Source organism: Lagenorhynchus albirostris, chromosome 20, assembly GCF_949774975.1.
Source record: "Lagenorhynchus albirostris chromosome 20, mLagAlb1.1, whole genome shotgun sequence".
Taxonomy (NCBI): Eukaryota; Metazoa; Chordata; class Mammalia; order Artiodactyla; family Delphinidae; genus Lagenorhynchus; species Lagenorhynchus albirostris.
In genome coordinates this window covers 55,027,741-55,051,977 of record NC_083114.1, presented here as the reverse complement: position 1 = coordinate 55,051,977, position 24,237 = coordinate 55,027,741, and the positions used below count along the sequence as shown (strand labels likewise).

Genomic DNA, 24,237 nt, shown 5'->3' with positions numbered 1-24,237 from the left:
TAGTTAAGTAGTAGAGCTGGAATTCCGCAATGTAACCCAAGGAGATCCTCAGGGTTTCTCAATTTGTTTTTTTAATAATATCTTTATTCTTTTTTTACGCTTATCTGTCTTTTCTAGTTACTCCATATAAAACATATTATTTTTGAAACAGAACACCAATCGATTAAAATAAATCCAAAGACACAAAACAAATTACTCCAAAATGTTAAAAAGGAAAGGATTGGTAATGTAATAAGGAAGAACCTTTGTATTCTGTTACAAATTCACCACTAAAGGGATGTGGCCTATAAGCTCAAATTATACGTAATGGCCCATCTCTGGGAACCCTGCCTCCCAGGTAATGGGCATAAAAATACCTTTGTTTAGCTCAGAGGAAACATCCTGACCAGGCCCACATGTGAATGGCTGCAGGGAGGAAGAAATTAACACACCCCCTCCGGAGTCTGACCGGAACCAGGAAATGTCTGACTTTACTCCCTCCCCTTTTAGTATAAAAGAAGCCTGAATTCTAACTCAGGCAAGATGGTTCTTTGGGACACGAGTCCACCATCCTCTCAGTCTGCTGGCTTTCCGAATAAAGTCGCTATCCCTCACCCCAACAACTCATCTCTCGATTTACTGACCTGTCACGTGGTGAGCAGTACGAGCTTGGACTCAGTAACGGTAACGACATCTCAGAAAGATGTCCCCGTGAAGAAAGCAGGTAAGGCAAACATCAGTGTACAACGGTACTGAATTCAATACTTTTAAAAAGGATTAAGAAGAACCAGAGACACTCTGTTTACGAGAGGTGCAAGCCACAGCGATCAGGCAACAGCTATGAATTTATGCCCAAATGACTTGGTATCAAATATGTGAAGAAAGGAACTCATAGGTGGAAACTGGAGTGAAACTGTCTGTGGTAACTGGGACCAGAAGTTTTAACATGCAGTGATCAATCCAGAGCCGGTGACCCAAAAAATAAACTCAAGAAAGCTTTGCACTCCCTCCCCCAGGCCCCCTCAAGGAAGGACCAGCCTCACGATTGCCCAAGCCCCTTTTCCAGCCAGGCAGCTGAGCTGGCAGAGTCACTTCACCCTCAGACCCGTGGCTGGACCGCTCGGGGCAAGACCTCACCTGGGATGTTGTGTATGGTGATGGCCAAGATGAGTAGCACGATCCTCCTCCAGCTGCTGCCGCCGGGCGGCACCGGGCTCCCTTGAGACGGCCCGGGGGCAGCTGGGCCCTCTGGAAGGTCGGCGGTCACTGCCTTCTTCCGCTGATATGCCTCGCCATTCTCACTCTTGTCTGAGCGAAAAAGAGAGGAATGGAAAGAGAGAGTAGTTTGAAAACGGGCACGTCAGTACTTGGACAAGCAGCAGCTGGAGGAAGCTTTCAGGGCTGGAAAATGGTCTATTTCCTAACTCCCTGAGAGCCCGTGTGTGCTTCTGCCTGGTGCTCCCCACCTGCATTCATTCACTTACTCGTTCATTCATCAATCAGTCCTTGAACAGACATTCAGTGCCCGATGTACGGGTACTAAAAAGGGTAAAAAGATATATGCTTATGTAGAGCTGAGTCACTTTTTGTTTTGTTTTGTTTTGTTTTGTTTTTGTGGTATGCGGGCCTCTCACTGCTGTGGCCTCTCCCGTTGCGGAGCACAGGCTCCGGACGCACAGGCTCAGCGGCCACAGCTCACGGGCCCAGCCGCTCCACGGCATGTGGGATCCTCCTGGACCGGGGCATGAACCCATGTCCCCTGCATCGGCAGGTGGACTCTCAACCACTGCGCCACCAGGGAAGCCCTGAGTCACTTTGTTATACAGCAGAAACTAGCACACCACTGTAAAGCAAGTACACTCCAAGAAAGATGTTAGAAAAAAATGAGAAAATTTTGAATAATATGTTGCTAAACGGAAAAATTATAATATAGAATAAATATAAATAAAATTTATAAATAAAAATAAATAAAATTATAAATAAAATTATAATACAGAACGTGATAGCACAATTTTGTTTAAATTTATGTGTATGTACCGAAAACAGATTGAAAATATAAATGTCAAATAGTAAGCCACGGTTATCTCTGAGTACAGGACTTATCAATGAAAAAAAAAGAAAAAGGGCAAAGAGATGAAAATGGGGCATCCTAACACTGCCTGTTTAAGAGAAGCAGGACTGAGCACAGATTCTGGAACTAGGCCGCCTGGCTCACTTCCTGACTCAGCCGCTCATCAGCCCTGTGGTGCGGAACAAGCTATTTAACCTCTCTGTGCCTTAGTTTCTTGATTTATAAAATGGGGTAAGAACAGAACCTATGCCACAAGGGTTTTGTGAGAATTTAATGAGAGGCTGCGCCAAAGTGCTCAGACCATACAAAGTGCTTATGTGTGGACTGTGGCTGCCGTCACACGTCCCCCCCCCCTGCAGGAGGTGACCCTGCTCGACAGGTCACACTGACTCAGGGGGAACCAACTCGGATGCCAGGCTCAGCCAATCAGATTCTCTCCCCAGGGATGGGGGACGGGAATGGGGAAGGACCACGTGACCCCCAGTGTGGGCTCTGCATCCGAAAGGTCATGTGATGTAAGGGCAGCCACGACGTACATGCACGAATGGGAGGAGGGGGCAGCCGGACAGAGAGACAGAAGGTAACAGATGTACAGAGACAAGCAGAGATGGGAAACCACGCAGCCAGAGACAGAGAGACAGACAGACAGAAATACAGACAAATGGCAGCCTGGGTGCCATAGGACATTCTGACCCTCATGGGCCGACTAAGGTACCCAGCCCTTGGGTTTCATGAGCTCACCTTCCTTGTAGAAGTCCCCCTTTGGGGGGAAGGGGGTGAGGGATAAACTGGAAGTATGGGATTAACAGATGCACACTACCAGATACAAAATAGATAAACAAGGATTTACTGTATAGCGCAGGGAACTATATTCGATGTCTTGTAATAAACTGTAATGGAAAAGAATCTGGAAAAAAGGATATACAAGTATGTATAACTGAATCACTTTGCTGTACATCTGAAACTAACACAAAATTGTAACTCAACTATACTTCAATTAAAATAAAAATAAAATAAAGTTCCCCTTTGGGTATATATTTGAAAAGTGTCATTTCTTAGGGCCAGATTATGCCAAACACCCATGGTCTCCTGGGTTATTTGCTAATCCCTAATGGAGGCAAACTGCCTGGATCTGAAACACAGGACCGAGACTGAGGCAGGGAACCCAGGCTGCGGTTCACAGCAAAGGAAGGATCTTTCAGACAGGCTTCCTGCAAGAGGAAGGGAAACACCTGGGGACACAGATGGAGACAAGCGTCCCTCCGTCACCTGAACCTGCAGAGCCTGACCCAGATGTCACAGACAGGTCACCAGAGCCTGTCTTTGGGACATCCACCACAGGACAGGGCAACCCTACAGCCCAGCGTTGGCTTTGCTACCCCAGGGGGATTACTAGTGGCCCCTTTCACTCCACAAAGTGTCCTGGTTTGAAAGATAAATTTTATGGCTCCCCAGGTTGGGGGAAACAGCAGAAGCCTGACTGAGGCTCTGCTCAGATGGGGTCCAGCCGACTTGAAGGGTAGGAGGGAACTCTCCGTGGTAACTACCTCCCTTCTCTAGGGACAAATTTTTCACAAGTAAAATAATTCTTATCTCTAAGCTGAAAATTGCAGAAAATTTTTCCCAAAGTCAAATTAAGAAACTTTGAGGATTCCTTTACACCTGAGCCCGGGCATCTGGTGCGGCCTCTCCTTACTCCTGGAAGTAAAGCAAGAAAAGGGCAGTTATCTCTCACCCCCTCAGGAGCTTCAAGACCAGGGTCTCACTCTATAAACTGGATCAGATCTTTGATTCCCTTTCTGGATGAGCCTATCTTAATGGAATACGGTTTGTATGCCAAAAGCATGAAAAGAAAACACCACTTCTTTTGAAAAGCCATTATGTGTTTGTTGATTCAGATCAAGCCAGTGCAGGCTGAACAGTAAGAGAGAGCCAGCGAGCAGGCAGACTCACTCCTCCGCAGCTGGTTCTCTTAGAAACAGCTGGATCTCAGACCCACTGGGGAGAAGGGGTCTTTTATCGATCCTCTGAAATGCCAGGGTCGTCAGCCCTCCAAGGGTCAGTAGGCACAACTCACGACACCGGCCTCTGGAGGATGCAGCTGTCTCAGGGGACAGCAACAACTCCTAGACAATATTTGCACGAGCTGAAGCTAAATATTCATGTGGCATCTATACTGTGTGTGTGTGTGTGTGTGTGTGTGTACACGCGTGTGATTACCGCTGGGTACCATCTTTCTTGCCTCAGATATCAGACCGTCTTTGTGTGTGTATGCATAGGTGTGTGTTTCTGTGCACACACGGGTGTTTTTATATCGTTGACAACACCTGATGACTCGGGCTGCAGAGGCTGGTCATGGAACTGAACAAAACGTGGGATTTCAAGCCCACAGACACTAAAGGCACAAGCAAACAGGCCCAAGTGTCATGTAGGAAGGAAGCCACTGGTGATGGAGGGAGCTCAGCTGTCTCCTGGACCAGTCAGTGGACACCACGGATTCCCTGGACCTCCTCTGCACACGCGGCCCTGACCTGGATGCTCTCCAGTGGGCATTGATAGGAACAAGAAAAACACATCTCCTCCCTTTGGGATTTTATAATTTAAGAGAGGACAGACAGGGAAGACGTGAATACATTCCTGTAAATCTAAGGGACAGAAATTCACACTCTCTAACAAGCGTGGGAGGCTAGACTGATTTCTGTCAGTGTCACAAAAGGATGCGACTCTGAATTTCCTACAAATAACGCACAGAGAACAACGGAGATGATGGGCGCCCCGTCAGCAAATTCCAGCACCAATCATGCGTTTAACAGGAACATCGAGAGGCATAAAGAGTTATTAACCGGGACGAGGATGCACGCCTCGCCTTGGGGTCCCGAGGTGTGAAAACTGATGTCACTGCCTCTCCTAGCGGGAAATGGGAGGGTATGAACGCCTGATGCACCTGAGAAAGTTAACTAAGCCACCGTTTGGTAACAGCCACGAATGAGTCTGCAACGAGGAAAAACAGTCCAAATAAATCATTACAGAGAGTCCGGATGCATCCCCAGCAATGAATCCCCTTGTCTCTCCCAGAAAGGCTGCTTAAGTCATTGCACACCATCCAGTAAAATGTCAGCGCCGTGGACAAAGGGACCACTTAAAGGAGGCCTGGCATGGGGTTAGGGGTGTTGCCAGAGTGATAAGCACCCGTGAGATTTCCTGGGAGGGGAAAGGTCTGGGCATTTTTCGAGCAGGATTTGGCAAAGAGGAAGGACATTTTAGGGAAGGAACACCCGATGTCGGGTTCAGAAATGAAAAACGTCATCCGCGACATCCGGGAAGGGGTGATGCCAAGAACTTATTCTCAATTGACCCTCGATCCTTACAAAAGCCCCATGAAGTGGAGACCACCCCCTTTAACACACAAGGAACCTGAAGAACAGAGAGGTGGAGGAACTGGTCCCAGGTCACACAGCCGGTCCAAGATGGATGCAGGAGTCAAGCTGGGTCCTCTGCCTCCAGAAGCCACTTCTTCACCTGGGCCCCGTGGTTGACCAGGGGTGGGGGGTGGAGTGGTGACCTGCCCCTTTGCTCGCCAAAAAGTGTCGCGAGCGAGTCTCTGCAGTGACATTTAGGAGGCTGAAACCCCAGAGGTTTAGCTCAGAGAGAGTCCGGTGAGCTTGCACCACACGACACCAGAAAAGGCAGAAAAGGCTCAGAGGGACCCTCGTATCTGTAATCAATCACGCCTGCTCGTAGACAAACCTGAAAACGTTTCAGGCAAAGCTGTTTCTTAACCCATCAGACCTACTGTTTTAAGTGTTAAGCAGGAAGTATTTATTAACACCAAGCACGCGACACAGGGTTACAATCCTTTCGGGAAGGTGGAAAGGAAAGACTTCAAGGTTGCCCATCGTCAAAAAACATTTTAACAAAGTTTAAACTCAAGCGTCTGTGAATCCACAGAAAGAAGGGGCCCAGTGCTGGGGTTCGGCCTACCGCCCCCCACTTCATCCTTCCGGGAGAGGCACCCCATCGCTAAGTTTGAGAATGAGAACCACAGGAGAACAGACAGACCAATCCAAAGTTCACTTTTCCCGCTGAATCACCGGGTCACCTTATTGGACACCTTTTGTTCCCTGCGCTCTTCCCCCTCAAACAAGGGATTCTTGTACCAACATGTTATATTGCACAGCAAAGACAGAGCCAGGTCTGGTGGGCACAAGCCGGGGAAGGGGCGGGGAGGGGATAAGCCTCCACCCCTTGAAGTGAAAGGCCTTGATGTCTTTAGATCATAGGCTCTAAACCATTTGGGATCAGCGATGCTTTTGAAAGTACGGTGGAGCTTACACTCCTCCCTCCAGCAAAAAAAAAATACACAGACGATTTAAAAATAATGTTTGAATCCTTATGGATTTCAAGGTCGTCAGACTGAGCGCATCTTGCTAGATAAATGCCACGGTAACCTTCGTTTCATAACCCGGGGGCGTCTCAGCAGGAACACAGGATGTTTGCTGTCCCTGTGCTGATGTAACCGGCCAAATCTAATAGGCCCAGTGATGGAAGCTCAGGCCTCCAGTGAATAACGGCAACACTAATTAACAGATCACCAGCCACAAGAGCTTTAAAAATGTCCCCAAGGTATCACTGGAGATGATCTGGTTGAATGAGCACAAACAGGCAAATCCTCGTCTGCTAAACACAGAAAGCTTCAAATCCCTGGAAAAACTCCTTCTTTCTAAACCCCTGCTATAAAACCTAAAATGAAGAGCGATATATATTCACTATGCAGTCTACACACACAAAATCCAAAGGCTGATCAAAAGCAGGGAAACAGGAGGGTCCATTCACTTACATTTCCTTCCCCTTCCTGCTTGTTTCCCAGAGAATCAGAATAACTTGGGGAGAAGAAATTCAATTACCAACATGAGTGTGGCAATGTTTGCTGAGAAATTGGGTTCTGTTTCCTCCATCAGCTGTGGGATTGGCACAACTTCCGTTATATAATGAAGGCTGAATTTGAAACACTGAACGTGAAGCAGCTACTCAACATGGGTTACATCAACCTTGGCACGTAGAGAAAGCAAGGCCCATGGAGGCCCTTCTTAGCAGCCACGTGGAACTTCAAGGAAGAGCCAGCGTGGTTCTCCCCATCTTGGCAGAAGATGCCTCAGCTTGGAGACATTCAAAACTACAGCCTGTTTCTGTCTCTAAGCCTATCCATAATTCTCATATATTTATATTTTTGTAAAGCTTTAAATATAACTACGTGAAAGACCATTCCCCAAAGAGAGTCACCAATATCCCTGATACACTGACTGTCACTTGTTCCTACCCCTCGTCCAGTATGGGCACGTTGATGTTTCGCACATTTGCGGCCAGTGCACGTGGTAGAGAGAACAGATGCTGGAGCCCACGGGCTGCTGTGGGATCATATGGCTCTGTCAACCATGGGACTGTGGCTCTGTCAATCATTAGCCATAAAGGCTTTAGGCAAATGCCGTATCTGAGTCTCAGTGCCCTTAGAGTAAAATGGGTTTCATAGCCGTATCTACTTAGGAAGGCTGTTACAAGGACTAAAATATATGTAAAGCACTTGGCACGGAACCTGGCACCTGAAAAGTACAATTCACATTAGCTATCGCAATTGATTATACATACTGTTTTTTTGGGTACACTTCCTTTGAATTTTATTTTTTCCTCATACATTTTATTTTATTTTATTTTTTCTTTTTTGGCCGCACCACACGGCTTGTGGGATCTTACCCGACCAGGGATCGCACCCGGGTCCACAGCAGTGAAAGCCCAAGTCTTAACCGCTAGACGGCCAGGGAATTCCCTGATTATACATCTTAATATACAGTTTCATATTCCATTTGTTTCTTTTAAAACTACAGAAATATTTTCCAAATTTCTTAGCCTCTGGGACTCTAGCTTTTAATGGCTCGAAGGCATTTTTGCTTAGTTCCAAGCCAATCATTTGCAAAACCATTTCTTTTTTATTCAAGCCTGAGCAGTCGCTCTTTCTTTTCCAGATGCTAAAAGATACAGTGCTTCTCTCTTGCCACATGGGGGCGTACTCTTCTGCTCCCTCCCACCCAGGATGGGCACCCACCCACCCAGGGCAAGTACCACTTGACCTCACGAACCAGTTCTCTGTCTTACGGCTTCATGATTCACACATACCGCTGGAACATGTAAAAGGGCTGACCTATCCCAGGAGACAGAGCTTGGCACATGAGGGAAAATTCCTATTGCAATTGGGGGTGGATGGGGAATCTTTGTGCAAAGATCCTTAAATCTTTCAGGTGCTTCCCTGCTTGCTTGTAAGTAACTGCCGGCCAAAAATTGGTTTCCTAATATTGAACTACAGCGGAGCTGTATCACACGTGCGCTTTACAAATGCAAATGCAGATAGATGCATTTGAAAAGAAACAACAGAAAATTCCCTTCTTTGACCCATGGCTCCCCTTCCACCTTCCAGTACTACCTCCTGGAATTAATTTTGGATTCGATCTCACAACAAAGGAGAGGCGTCAGTGGAAATGGAGAGAAAAACAAAACAAATTCATTCTTGGCTTTTGACCTTGGGGGGTAGGAGGCAAGTCCTGGTGGTTTAAGAAAGAAAAAGGATTTTCAAGGAGGGTGGGGCAGATTTTGACTCTTCAATATTTTGCCTTAAATGCTGTCTTTAGAACCCCGTGGGCACTTGAAACGTGCCTCAACTGTCAGGAACAGGGCAGCTGGGGGTGCAGTAGAGTGTGATATAATGCAGTCTATCGTTGGTCAAGAGACAGAGGAAAGAGGGAAGGAAAAACGATGCTCACGCCTTTCCTGGGAGAAATTCCTTACAAGGTCACCCACCCAGGAGTGTCCCTAGATCCTCCGGAACCCCTTGGAAAGACCGACATCTAGGCTGCAAATGTAAAGTCCTGGCATAGAACCAATGGCAGGACATTCATTTAAATGTCATCAATTTAATAAGTTTAGTGGGTTGAACTAGTCAAGGCAGGGCTGGTCAGCCATTTAATCCATCTCTCCTTTGGGCAAGTACCCCCAATACAACTCTCCTTCCAATAACCTCATTTCTGATTCTAAAGATATAAATGCATATTTAAGCAAACTTGGAAAACCTCAAAGTATACAGAAGAAAACTGAAATCCCATCAGCTAAAACAAAAAATTGAGAGTTTGGTGTATCTCCTTGCAAGTTTTCTCAGGTGGTTTTACGTAACTGAGATGATCACATTATACAACTGCTGACTATTTTTACTCCCACTAAACGTAACACAAACGTTTCCGCCATACGATTAAAAACCCTTATAAGCATTTCAAGCAGCACAAAGTACTATTTACATTCTCACACCATTGAGCATTTAGGCTGTTTCCAAATTTTCTTCCCTATAAATATCACTGCAACATCTTTAACCTATATAAACCATCAGAGGTCTGAACAAAGTTCCCAGAAGCTGAAATGCTGATCAGAGGGCCTGGATGTATTTGTCTAATTAATTTCCAGAAAGGCCACGCCATTTATAGTCCCCTGGGCAGAGTTTGCAAGTTCTCATCATGCCATTTTTTAGTCAGCTTGGGTATTTCTCATTTAAAAATAAGTGTATTTATTTATGGGAGAAATGACATTTCCCTTCCTTTGTATTTCTCTGACTACAAGTGAAATTGAACATTTTTCATAGTTCCAGGCATATTACTTTCCTCTTTTGTGAAAGGTCCTCTGTCCAAACAAGGCCTCTTTAAGGAATGAGAATATGATTCGCTTTCTCCTTACAGATACGAGTAACTTTCCTGTGATCCACTTATGTGTGTCAGTGAGTAATGAGATGGAGCTGGGAGCAGCAGGTATTATTACACATCAGACGGATGAAACCACCTGGTCACACTGGAATTTCAGCCTCCATTTGCTAAACTCCTTTTTGACATTTCTCAAGACGGCAAAGTGCCCTTAAAACAAAAAAGTGTTGGACAAAACTCTAATTCAAAAACATACATGCACCCCTATGTTCACAGCAGCACTAGTCACAATAGCCAAGGCATGGGAACAACCTAAGTGTCCATCTACAGATGAATGGATAAAGAAGATGTGGTATATATATATATATATATATATATATATATATATATATATATAATGGAATACTATACAGCCATAAAAAAGAATGAAATAATGCCATTTGCGTCAACATGGATGGACCTAGAGATTATCATACTAAGTGAAGTAAGCCAGACAAAGACAAATACCATATGATATCACATATATATGGAATCTAAAATGTGACACAAATGAACTTACTTATGAAACAGAAACAAACTCACATACATAGAGAACAGACTTGTGGCTGCCAAGGCGGGGTTAGGGGAGGGGAGGGATGGATTGGGAGTTTGGGATTAGCAGATACAAACTATTATCTAGAGGATGGATGAACAAAAAGGTCCTACTGTAGAGCACAGGGAACTGTATTCAATATCCTGTGATAAACCATAATAGAAAAGAATATGATAAATAATATATATATGTGTGTGTGTATAATTGAATCACTTTGCTGTACAGCATACATTAACACAACATTGTAAATCAGCTATACATCAATAAAATAAAATTTTTTTCAAAAGTGTTATCTGCTTGATTTATACCGCTACCTGGTATGGCCCCAAAAGCTAATTTTCTCTCTCAATATTCAAACACAACTGTTTTCTTTTTTTAAAATTTTTTTGGCAGACAGTGTACTTTTATTTTTTAATTTATTTTCTGAAGTATAGTTGATATAATAGTTTGCATCTGCTAATCCCAAACTCCCAATCCATCCTGCCCACCCACCCCCCGCTCCCCCCTGGCAACCACAAGTCTGTTCTCTATGTCTGTGAGTCTGTTCCTGTTTCGTAGATAGGTTCATTTGTGTCATATGAAACACCACTCTTTTCAAAAGCAGAGGATATTTGAGAGCTCCTCTTGCTTCCCTAGCCTTCTGTCCCCCCACACCCCTGGGATTCTTGTACGCAGCACAGCAGTTTTGCAAACAGTACATATAGGCAGACCTCAGAGATAACATGGGTTCAGTTCGGGACCACCCCAATGAAGCCAATAACGCAATAAAGCGAGTCCCACGAACTTCTTGGTTTCCCAGTGCATATAAAAGTTATGTTTACACTATGATGAAGTCTATCAATGTGCAACAGCATCATGTCTTAAAAATATCTTAAAAATACTTTATTGCTAAAAAAATGCTGACCATCATCTGAGCCTTCAGTGAGTTGTAGCAGTAACATCAAAGATCACCAATGACAGATCACCATAACAAACAGAATAATAATGAAAAAGTTTGAAATAGTGTGAGAATTACCAAAATGTGACACAGAGACACAAAGTGAGTAAATGCTGCCGGAAAATGGCGCTGATAAAACTTGTTCGAGGGACTTCCCTGGTGGCGCAGTTGTTAAGAATCTGCCTGCCAATGCAGGGGGACACATGTTCGAGCCCTGGTCTGGGAAGATCCCACATGCCGCGGAGCAACTAAGCCCATGCACCACAACTACTGAGCCTGTGCTCCACAACTACTGAGCCCGTGCTCCACAACTACTGAAGCCCACGCGCTCTAGGGTCCATGCTCCACAACAAGAGAAGCCACTGCAATGAGAAGGCTACACACCGCAACAAAGAGTAGCCCCCACTCTTTGTTGGGTCTTCGTTGCTGCACACGGGCTTTCTCTAGTTGTGGCAAGCAGGGGCTATTCTTCGTTGCGGTGCATGGGCTTCTCATTGCGGTGGCTTCTCTTGCTGCGGAGCACGGGCTCTAAGTGCATGGGCTTCAGTAGTTGTGGCTCGCAGGCTCTAGAGCGCAGGCTCAGGAGTTGTGGCGCACAGGCTTAGTTGCTCTGAGGCATGTGGGATCTTCCCGGACCAGGGCTCAAACCCGTGTCCCCTGCATTGGCAGGCGGATTCTTAACCACTGCACCACCAGGGAAGTCCCAACTGAAGTATTTACTTTGCTTAGTTACTAACCTTTAGGCAGAGACGCAACTGGAGTTTAAGAAACATAATGAAAACCTTATTTACAATCTTTTTAACTATAATAGATTTCTCCATTTATCATTCTAATAATCTCAATCCACAAGATTGTCAGAGGGTGAAATGCTGTCTGTGTAAGAAGGCTGATTAGATTCCCTTGTCTTTTCAGTCAGTACATATTTTCCAGGCCCTGAAAGTCATCCATGCCTTAGCTTTGATGCTTATGAATAAGCAATTGCTTTGCTACAACAGAGAAACAAGTAGGTCTGTGTAATTGGTAAAAAATTAAATGTATGCCAGAAGAAGAAATGGGTTCACTATTAGCTAAAGATTTCTCATCCATTAAGCAAACCACCCACTAAAACGTTGTTTGTTCCAAATAGCTAAGATGATAATTTCTACTCTCGGTCAACGGAACCAAGATTTCCAATAAGATTAAAACGTCCACCTACCAGGTCAGCTCTTCTACCGCCTTATCAACGTGAGCTCATTCCTGATGAATTAACTGCTCTCCAAAAATAAATCCCACGTGGACTCCAGCGCTGCCTCTAATGCTTCTGAGCTTACCCTACACATTGTGTTCGGTGCAGACACCCTGGTGGGCAAGACACCTCCATAACTACTGAGGGATCCACCAGCAGAAGACATTTGCTTCAAAAGAGTTCCAGCCCCCTCATTAGAGAAAGGGCATTTTGGAGAATTGAAGACTGCTTAGAAGAGCTTTACAGAGGACTCTCAACCTCTCCGGGAAAGATCGGGGCTCCTCGCTTGACTCATACGGTTGTAAATTACCAGGTCGAGGAGGTGTCGTCCAAGAGGACAGCACCTATTTCAGGCTTGTGTCCAACTGCTAACATGAACTTCATAGTCATTTGGGTCACTTTCACCTTTGACATAAGGCCACTTTGCCATCTCCTCTAATTCTGAGGATAAACATTCGTAGCCAAGACCACTGTATCTCCAAGTGTGGAATGAAGACATCCATTGCTGTGCGTGGTGGAGGCTCTTAAAAGATGACTCCTGAACCACCACCACCCCCACCCCGGTAGCTCCTGAATTAGAACCTATGGGAGAAGGGCCCAGGAATCTGCATTGTACCAGCCATATGTCCCTTCACGCTCACCCCAACATATTTCTGATACAGACTACACTCTAAAAATGAGTGTTTTAGACTGCCCAACTACAAATGAGTCGAGGGATTACCTCTGTACTTAAATTTACTTTAGTCCAGGGACTTCCCTGGTGGCGCAGGGGATAAGACTCTGCACTCCCACTGAAGGGGGCCCGGGTTCGATCCCTGGTCAGGGAACTAGATCCCACATGAATGCTGCAACCAGGAGTTCGCATGCCACAACTAAGGAGCCCACGTGCTGCAACTAAGGAGCCCGCCTTCCGCAACTAAGACTGGGTGCAGCCAAATAAATAAATAAATATTTTTTAAATGTACTTTAGTCCAAATACTACTGCCTAATTTGGTGTCTCAAAGTACTAGACAGAGATATATCTGACCCTTAGTCATAGCTGGGCACCTAAAGATTCATATGGCTTTTATCCAAACACGCAGTGGGAAAGGTAAAGGCATTTAAGACTAGAAGATGAAAAGTAGTTGAACTATCTTGATAGGAACCATCACTTCCTTACATAAAATAAAAATCCTTTTCTTCTTTTTTTTCAAGAGGATATGGGTCATCGTAAGGAAATTCAATCACCAGCAGAAGAACTGAGAGAAAAATAAATTCCTTCAAACCAAGACACTCTCTCACCTTGCCTAAGTCGATATAGGGTCTATAGACAGGGACTATATAGGGTCTAAATCAATATAATCCCTCTATTTATATATATAGCGTTTCCTCTTTTATCCTAGAAGTTGGTCACCAGGAATCAAAATGTGACAGGATAGATGAAAACTCTTAGCTTCTATAATCAAGAGAGTATCCACACTGCCAGTATTAACAAACAGCATGACATTCTGCAAACCACAATGGGAAACAAAATCTTTCTTTTGTCAAAGGCCGCAAAACTGAAAGGAAAACATGGTGCTTCTAAATAGGTTTAAGTGAGACTAAAATTCCATAAATATTTCTTGGTTTATGGATTTTCTTTGCTTTTCGGGATACAAACAGTTGATGCTGGATCACAGGATAATCGCTGGAGATAACAACGAAAAAAGAAGAAGATGAGCACAGGCCTGAAGATTTAGGGTTTGCTTTTTGTCTTCGCTACAAGAAGGTCAGAGAGCTGGGGCTTGACCCGGACGCAGAGGAGACTGTAAGTCCACGTCTGGCTTCAGTAGGAAGTGTTTCTTGGTCACAGTCCCCAATGCTGGGGAACAGAACCCAACTCATTCATCGGAAGTGTCCCGAGGGAGGGGCTCGTGGAACCAACCCAGGAAGGCCACAGAACCCACCCTGGAACGCAGACAGGGCCAAGGGAGACCAGGACTTCCTGCTCCACCCACAAAATGCCCCCACATCGCCCTCAGGGTGGCACCCTTATCCCCAATGTCCCAAAATGCTGGCCACTCCTGCTGTAACACTGCCCCCTTTGCCGTCAGGTCCATCTAACTGGCCAAGCCAAGGTCACCTCCAGCTGCCAGACAGGCTGGAAGTCCAGCTTCTATCCTGAAAGGCAGGCTCTGTCTTTCACCAAGACTTGCGAGATGGGGCAGAAGGGAGAGTCCCAAACATGCTCAAGGGGTTCAGGGCCCAAGCAGCTAGGGGAGAGAGGGGGTGGAGATAGGGAGGGAGATATTCGCGTCCTCAGACATCTAAGTCTGCAACGTCTTATTCTACATTAAAGTTGCACCATGTTTTTCTCACTCTTTAGAAAGACACAACGAAATGAACGGAATCCACGGTAGACAATTCTCACGCCAACTCTATCTCCAGTGCTCTACACGTAACCCTAGGAAAGTCCCAACCGCTCAAGATTTTTGCTTCTTCCAAGTGTAACTGAGCTGAATTAGACAGACTCCAGGGCCCCTTCTAGCACGAACCTTCTATGCTTCTGGAGACAGCCTCTGACACAGCTGGCCTAAATGACCACTCATCCCTGGTGAGTAGGAGAGAGCGGCTGTTTCCAGCGCCAGAGTTTCTAGAACTCTGTTCTAGCCCAAGAAATTCCCCCAGATGAGTTTCACGGACAGCCCATTCCAACCGTTCATAACATAAGGACGTGCTCTAAAGGAGCAGCAAGTTCATTGGCCCCTGGGGAATCAACCTCTTTTGTGCCCTCAAGTAAAAGCACTATTTTCCCTTAAAATGTATTAAAATATCTTCTGACAAATTCCCATCCATTACAGGAAATATACAAAATACTGATGAGCACAAAGAAAGACAGAAAACCACTCCCCACCCAGAAGTGACCACCTTTTAAAAATCCTAACAATCTTTTCTATATTTATACTGTGTGTGGATAAATGCAAACACACACACACATCTTTTAATTGAATCATACTATTTTGAAACATGACTTTACACAACAATAAATCGTAAATACATTCCATATCATAATACATTCTCCCGTATCAGAGGTTCTCAACCAGATTCCCGTCAGCTGCTAGAGGTCGAGATGCACACGATGCAGAATTTCCAGTAGCCGAACAGAGAGCTAAGAATACATACTCAGGGGCTTCCCTGGTGGCGCAGCGGTTGGGAGTCCGCCTGCCGATGCAGGGGACACGGGTTCGTGCCCCGGTCCAGGAAGATCCCACGTGCCGCGGAGTGGCTGGCCCCGTGAGCCATGGCCGCTGAGCCTGCACGTCCAGAGCCTGTGCTCCGCAACGGGAGAGGCCACAACAGTGAGAGGCCCGCGTACCAGAAAAAAAAAAAAAAAAAAAAAGAATACATACTCAAACATATATACAATGGAACATTACTCAGCCATAAAAAAGAACGAAATAATGCCATTTGCAGCAACATAGATAGACCTAGAGATTGTCATACTGAGTGAATTAAGTCAGACAGAGAAAGACAAATATCATATGATATCACTTATATGTGGAATCTAAAAAAAAATGGTACAAATGAACCTATCTACAAAACAGAGTCACAGATGTAGAAAACAAACTTAGGTTAACAAGGGGGAAAGAAGGGAATAGGGATAAATTGGGAGATTGGGATTGACACATACACACTACTGTATATAAAATAGGTAACTAATAAGGACCTACTGTATAGCACAGGGAACTCTACTCAATACTCTGTAATGGCCTATATGGGAAAAGAATCTAAAAAAGAACGTATATATGTATATGTATAACTGAATCACTTTGCTGTACAGCTGAAACTAACACAACACTGTAAATCAACTATACTCCAATATAAAGCAAAATTAAATTTAAAAAAAAAGAATACATACTCAAGATTCCTTTTCCTGTCAGAAGAAAAGATGTGCTTACTGTCCAAATCATTTTAAAGTCAAGCACAACCAATGAACTTCCAGGCCTCCAGTGAGGCCTGGGGTTTAGAATCATGAAAGGTGGCTGGACAGGAATGAGGAATCACCAGTTTAAAATTGGCCGAATGTTGGTGGAACTTAAAAGGGCCAATGTTTCTTGTTCTGAGACTTCTGTGATGTAAATGTTATCTTTAGGAGTGGTTTCTGAGCCCTTCCTTCTTAGGCTCGATTTAAATGGTGTATGAAAAAGAACATGTGTCTAAGCAGGGGTGCCTTCTGCAGCCTACGTTTCCATCATATTGAACATTTTTCCCGTTCATCATTTATTTGTTGTCTGTTTGCAAGGCCATCGCCTCGTGTCTGGGCCTGAGCTTTGCTCACAGTTACACCCACAGCACCCAGCATGGCGTCTGGCACAGAGGAGGTTACTTAAATATTTCGCGTACTAACGCTATTAGAGGTGTTATCCTAACTACCCACTCACAGAAGGCACTGCTTCAACCTAATCCTCCCCAGGAGACAAAGGGGGGGGGAAGGAGGGGAGAGCAGTTCCATGAACAGTAAATGCCAAGCTGAAAAGCAGGATAATCAAACTCATAACCTCATATAATCACCAACCCCCCGGCCCCGTGACACACAGCAGCCCAAGATGAGCTGATTCTTGCTTCATGACCCCCTCTGCTCCCCGATTCAGGATCAACTATCACTGACCGAGCGTTTGTTGTATACCCTGCAAGGTCCCGGATGTTCAGTGACCTGGAGAACTTTGTATCTTCTTTAATCCTAGAAGCAGCTCTAGGAGGTATGAACCCATCTTACAGGTAAGGAATGGGTTAGCTCCGGGCCCTACCCAACATCCTTCCTTCCGAGTAGCTGCCCGGCCCCTATACCCAGCTCCGCCCCCTTCCTGTAACTGACAGCCTACAGTGTGCGTGCGGGTGCGTGTGCGTGTGCGTGTGTGTGTGTGTGTGATGCTTCTTCCCTATCCTCTTGGTCCAGGAGGAGGAATTTTCCCTAAATACTCTTGCCCTTTTGTCCCGCCCTTCACACCTCCTGTGGGGAAGAAGTGAGTTTCCTGAGAGATGAATCTGGGGGGACGGACATGCATGGTTCAGCCCCCTCCCTCTTCCCTTGAGTGCAAGGGTGCCCACAGGTAACATGTCTCTGGTCTAATCCCCCATGTGGCAAGTCTTAAGGCGGGGCGGCGGGGGGGGGGCAGGGCCCACGTGGCTCCACAGATGTGTCTGTGATTGGCGGCTAAGTCTGCCTAATTCTGCATTCACCATCATGAATCCCATTGTTGCTGCATACAAAACCATTGCCTCTAACCTAACCTTCATTGGTAATGACAGTGAAATTATTTCCATCTGCCTCCTTTGCTTCTTACTGTTGATTCAGAATTCAGACAGGGAAGACCCAACACCCAGCCCTAAACCTGCTCTAGCGTCCAGTCCACAGTGGTCAGCGCGTGGATGGACTTGTGATTCAAGCCAGCCCATCAAAGTCCTTGGTCTACACATAATGCCCATGGACCCTGCCCCATGGACTCGAGCCTGGCCACGCCAGCAAAGACAAGGGAAATACATCGGGTGGAGAAGTCACCTCAGAGGTGCCATGTCCCCTGTTCCAGGCCTGCTGCCTATTCGTGAAGCTCCCCCTTTTCCCATGAGCTCCCAGTACTACCCTCCCCACCAGGGAGCCAATAAAAATCCCTCTGGCTCCACCTGGTCTAACTGATCCCCGTCCTCAGCAGCCAAGAGAGGTCGGACTGAAGCAAGAAAACCTGGCTCGGACTGAGTGACCCTGCTAGGGATGACGACTCCTCAGCTACAAAGCAGCAGGGACCGGGGTGCAGACCCAGATCTCCCGACTGCCGGTGCGGGGCCGTTTCCACCAGCCACGCCACCTCAATCTCTTTCCCCTTCAGCCTCGCCACCACTGCTTCTAAAACCCCAAATCCCCTCGACCCACTAATTCTCTGAAGCATTTGGGGCACAAACGTTTCCTTCCACCACGCAGACCTCCCAGGATGCACGTCACTGCCTTGCCCCCTGTAGCTTCGGCCCTCGCCATGCTGAACAAACTAGACGTCTGAGGGCAAAGAGGGCTTGAACTTGGCCTCCAGGCCCATCTTCTTACCCAAGGCAGATCCCCAGTTCCTTGCACCAGTCTCCTGGCCTGAGCTCTGGCCGGATTAGCCACTCTGCCCTCAAAAGCAGCCAATCTTCTTGATCAGGCCAGTCACGTGTCAAGCCCGTGCCAAAGCCCATCCAGAGAAGACCGGGTGCAGAAACGGACGAGCCCAGAGGCACCTATGAGAGAGGCAGTGAGGGCAAGTGGGCGCGCGTCTCCTCCTCCGCCTTCCTCTTCTCTTCCAGAAAGCAAGCCCTGCATCACCAAGATGGAAAGCTCCCAGACACTGGTCGGATTCAAGAAAATCACATAAAGAATAACAAGGGATTATGTGGGGATGGGACAGGGAACTGGAGCTTACTAACCAGGAAGAAATTCCAGGAGATGATGGACAAAGCGGGGGTAAATGGCATCGACAAGGATCAGCAAAGTCCCTTTCCTGGGGGACGGGACGAGGGCGTCACAAAGTATATCCTGCCACAGAGAACCTGCACGGGGCAGAAGCACCTGTATTCTTTTTTTTTTTTTTTGCGGTACGCGGGCCTCTCACTGCTGTGGCCTCTCCCGTTGTGGAGCACAGGCTCCGGACGCGCAGGCCCAGTGGCCATGGCTCACGGGCCCAGCCGCTCTGCGGCATGTGGGATCCTCCCGGACCGGGGCACGAACCCGCGTCCCCTGCATCGGCAGGCGGACTCCCAACCACTGCGCCACCAGGGAGGCCCAACACCTGTATTCTTTCAGGTGAGAAGAACCCCTATGTTAGCGTAACCTACAAAGTTAGAAAGGTGAAGGCCCACCAAGGCCCTGTTGGATATTCTTGGCTTAGGTGGGCTCATTTCCAATCTGCACGGGCTTACGGCTTATAAATAAGGAGCCGCTAGCACATCACTGAGATGCAAATAATTTACACATTATGTAAATGCGGCTAAACGGCTGTCTCTGAAGGTCTGTTTTCCTAATCAGCTAAATATCTCCCCAGCAATACTTCCGTACTATTAATCTGTTCAAAAGACATTTCGGACAGAGGGCAGAGGTAAACCTCGGCACAGCTACCTACGCTGTTAAGCAAAACAAACAAAAAACGACTCTCCAAGAACGGGGTCCCATCTAGTAAAGAAAAACCGCCCTCCCAACCTGGGTGTTCTCCGTGCAAAGGAACACAAGTCAGCTCGCATGACGGCAAACTCGTGTTTGACTTGTGGGTGGAGGGTGGGCCCTGGAAAGAAGAATCTGCTGGCAGCGCTAGGGAGGCACAGGCGGAAATTCCGGGCCGACCTGGCATCAGTTTGCCACCACCTCCCCACTCTCCGGATCAGCAACAGTGGTTCGGACACAGGAGCCGCCTGTTCCCCCGCCCCAGGGTTAAAGGGGAAGAAAGCCACCGTGGCTGTGAGCCCCAGACGTCTCCCTTTGCTCACCTTTTCAGCGTGTGTGTGTGTGTGTGTGTGTGTGTGTGTGAGAGAGAGAGAGAGAGAGAGAGAGAGAGAGAGAGAGAGAGAGAGAGAGAGAGAGAGAGAGAGAAGGAGGGAAGGAGGGAGGGAGGGAGGGAGGGAGGGAGGGGGGAGAGGGAAGGAGGGGGGAGAGAGAGAGAGAGAGAGAGAGAGAGAGAGAGAGCAGCGAGCACACGTGTGCCCACAGCCAGATTATGATCAATTTATTTGCTTTGAGGTGGTCTAGCAGTTTCTCCTCTTCCTCTTGGGGGAATGTCAATCAAAGCAAAGAACGGTGGGCGGGCCCAGCCTGAGTCGCTGGCGGGCTGGCTGAAGGCGCTGGTCCTCCAGGAGACACACACCAGGGAAACAAGACAAGGGGAAAGCCCACAGCAGGCTCTCCGGCACTTCCCCCTTTTCTCACCTCTCCAGGCTTCTCTCCTTTCCTTCTTCTCCAAGGTAATCACACAGAGGACTCTCTGTCACCGGGTATGAAGGGTGCGGGAAGAGCGGTTCTGGGGCAGCAGATGAGACTCTGGGTTCACTCCCTTTCCAGGAGCCGGTTCCCCGGACACCCAAGTTCACATCCCAGTCCTCCCATTTCCTGGTTATGCATCTTTAGGGATGTCACTTGGGACCCTTGGATCTCAGTTTCCACGCTTGCCATGTGCGGATGATAATACTGCCCGCCCTGAAGGACAGGTGAGGGGAGATGGGGGCGGGGGGGTCCCCTGGTGGGCACACATCAAATACAACACGAACCCCATCTCAGCAGTTCCCACCATGAACTTGTGTTACATTTATAAAAATATAAAAGAAAGGCTAATGGCGTGTCTAGTACACCTAGTCCATTCTTCACTTAAATCCCCCAAATCAGGAGGTTCGTAGTGAAGGAGAAAAAATTAGATCACAGATTGAATGCAGAATTTTCAAGTGCCGTCCAATCCCAACTCTCCACGCCCACACAGCAGAAACGTGCCTTGGCTGTTACTGTGAACATTTCAAAATTCCACAATCACATTGACATTTTCAACTTTCAGAAAGGATCACCTGCTGCTAAAGATAATAGGGACTTTGCATCAATAAAAGGAGAGGGCTAGTGCCCTTCAAGATCACTGTCAATTTTGCTTTGGAGTACAAAGTAACTTGTTTTTCCCTTCCTTTTCTTTCATTAAAAAAAAAAAAAAGATTTACTGATCTAATGTAGTTTACTGAGGTTAACAGTAATACCAGTTTGCACTTCCTAAAAAATGTTACAACCAAGGAGATGGGAGCATTTGGAATCCCTGAAGCATGCTGGTTGTCTGGTTGCTTATACTGATATACATAGACAGACAGATATAGGCAGATGGATAGACAGGCAGATCTACATACATAAGTACATACGTGATCTGTGTAATATATAGAAATAGTATTCCGATGCTATTTCATTGAGCAATTATATTTCCATTTTCAGATTTAATTTTTTTAATTATACATATATGTATAATGATTTTATACACACACACACACACACACACACACACACACACACACACACACATAATTTTAGAACTCCACCTTGGAAACTGAAACTTAATGGCTTAATGAGAGCATCAGACAGCTAATTGCTGGGAGGAATAAGCACCACTCTTTACTCTCTGGATTTGACCATAAAGACAGTTAATAGGGAAAATGGCTGGGAGGAAAATTGGTTTCTAAAAACTAATCAAGCCAACAGACTGCAGCTCCCAGCAAGGGAAACACGTCTCTTTCTCTACCATTTTCGGTTAAGGTTTGGGGGTCTTCAAAGGGTGGGCTGTCTTTGTGTCACAAATCCAGCGGGCACTCTGCATAGATGGCCCCCTGCCTCGGAGGGGGCTCTACGTGCAACCCTTCCCATGTGCGGGGAGGCTGAATCCCTGAGCCTTCTGCTTTCTGAGGCTGTTGGGAGCCAACAGAGCAAAGAAAGAAACTGGTTCTGAGATGGCAGGAATAAGAGGAATTAGGAATCCAATGGAGTGGGGCTGACCAGTGACAACAGCATGGGGATGAAGGAGGCCACACTCACGCTCAGAGGTGGACCCTGCCTGGCAAAACGAGACGATTTAATGGGGACAGAACGGAAACCTTGCCAGGCTGGGAACACACTTTCTCATGCTGTTCCCACTCAGCGACCACAAGGAACCCATGAAGAATGGCTTAGTTTCTAGTGGGAAACAAATGCCACCCAATAGAGGTCCAGAGAAGGGGAAAGACGTGGCTGGGGAGAGCTCTGTATTCCTCCAGCTTCAGCTCAAAGCAGAGATGCCTTCCTGAAAATGAAGGCCGCAGAAGGACAGACTCTCCAAGGGATGTTCAGATTATTACTGACCATTAATGCAAAAGAGGACCACAGGGCTGCAAGACAGAGCATCAGTCATCCTCAAGCCACACTGTGGCGCTTACTACACAGAGAGGGTGGGGAGGCCAAGATGTGTATGGTAGGAGCTGTCTGTGACCAGCTGGATGGCAGAAGACCCTAACAGAGCCCAGGCCAGGTTTAGAGTCTTTCACGGTGGCTCTCAAACTTGAGCGTGCAAAAGTGAATGAATGAAGGAACAAATGAATGAACAAAAAACAACGGAAGATCACCATTTAGGAAGCCTGAGCAAAGTGCAGTTTCTTGTGTTCATTTCAACAGCACACATGCCAGAGTTAGAAAGATACAGAGGAGACTAGCATGGCCCCTGAGCAAGGATGACACCCACACTGGTGAAGCATTCCATATTTTTCTTTTTCCCTTCATTTTTTTAAAATTTATTTATTTATTTAATTTATTTTTGGCTGCGCTGGGTCTTTGTTGCTGTGCGCGGGGCTTTCTCTAGCTACGGCGAGCGGAGGCTACTCTTTGTTGTGGCGCGCAGGCTTCTCATTGTGGTGGCTTCTCGTTGTGGAGCACGGGCTCTAGGCGTGCGGGCTTCAGTAGTTGTGGCTCACAGGCTCAGTAGTTGTGGCTCGCGGGCTCAGTAGTTGTGGCTCGCGGGCTCAGTAGTTGTGGCTCGCAGGCTTCAGTAGTTGTGGCTCGCGGGCTCAGCAGTTGTGGCATGCAGGCTTCAGTAGTTGTGGCTCGCAGGCTCTAGAGCGCAGGCTCAGTAGTTGTGGCCACGGGCTTAGTTGCTCCGCGGCATGTGGGATCTTCCCGGACCAGGGATCGAACCCATGTCCCCTGCCTTGGCAGGCAGATTCTTAACCACTGCGCCACCAGGGAAGCCCACATTCCATATTTTTGAAATAGGGAGTTAACAAATTATCAACTGAAAAAAAAAATGCACAACCTAAAAGCTGAGAATTATGTTTTATTTGGTGGACTTGCTGAGGACTTCAGCCCAGGAGACAGCCTCTCAGATGGCTCTGAGGGAGGCTCCGAAGAGGCAAGCGGGGGAGCCAGGATATACAGGAATTTTTGCAAAAATAAAAAAAAGTCAGAACATCAAAAGAAAAACCCGACATCTGTATGGGAAGATGCAAGCGTCTGGCTCATTGAAATCATGCCTTTGATGTGCATCTTAACCATCTAGGGCCAGTCTCCTGTTTTTGTCCATCCCAAATCCCCTCAGGGTGCACAGTCCAGGATGGCTACAGTGGCTGATGGCTTGATGGCCTCAACATCCTTTGTTTACGGACATGGCAGGTGACATTCTTTGTCCTCAGAATCAAAGGGCATAAAATTTCAGTTAAGCACGATGAGATGCTTCCGTTCTCGAGATCTGTTGTACCACACGGTACCAACAGTCAACAATAATGTGTTGTACCCTAAAAAAATTTGTTAAGAGGGTAGATCTCACGTTAAGTAGGCTTACCATAAGAAAATAAAATTTAAAAAGAAATATCACCTAAATAACTTTCGTAACAATGGTACCTTAGAAGAAATTTTTAAGTGCAGATTCTTGGAACTCATGGTAGACCTGGGCAGGGCTCAGGAGTCTGCAGGTATGACAGACACGTTAGAAAACATAACTTAGGGGACAGAGAAGGATCCAGGAAAACGATGGAAACCCATTAGCAATGGACCCCCAAGCTTGCTATGTCCAGCCCTGGTCTCTTGCCAACTGTTCACTGGGCGTCTTCACTTGTGGGTCTCATCATCATTTTGCTCACCTTGCACTGAATGGAACACATCACCTTATGCCCCAAATGTGTTCCCACTCTTGTAGTCGCTCTTAGGATAACCAATTCTGTAATCACCTCCACTTACCAAATGAG

General features: G+C 46.7%; 1 protein-coding gene and 1 non-coding gene across 7 annotated transcripts in view; one reads left to right on the top strand and one right to left on the bottom strand.

Moving 5' to 3' along the window:
- The window catches only part of SLC39A11 (solute carrier family 39 member 11), a 335,263-nt gene that overhangs the window by 136,435 nt on the left and 174,591 nt on the right, over positions 1–24,237 (bottom strand). For all 6 annotated transcript variants that reach the window (XM_060135233.1, XM_060135238.1, XM_060135235.1 and 3 more), the window contains one exon: positions 1,117–1,287. In XM_060135233.1, coding sequence (XP_059991216.1) covers positions 1,117–1,287 — 171 coding nt within the window. The remainder of the gene's footprint in view (positions 1–1,116; positions 1,288–24,237) is intronic.
- LOC132512408 (U6 spliceosomal RNA) lies at positions 22,660–22,766 on the top strand. The gene has a single exon (XR_009538138.1). It is a non-coding gene; the product is annotated as a U6 spliceosomal RNA (small nuclear RNA).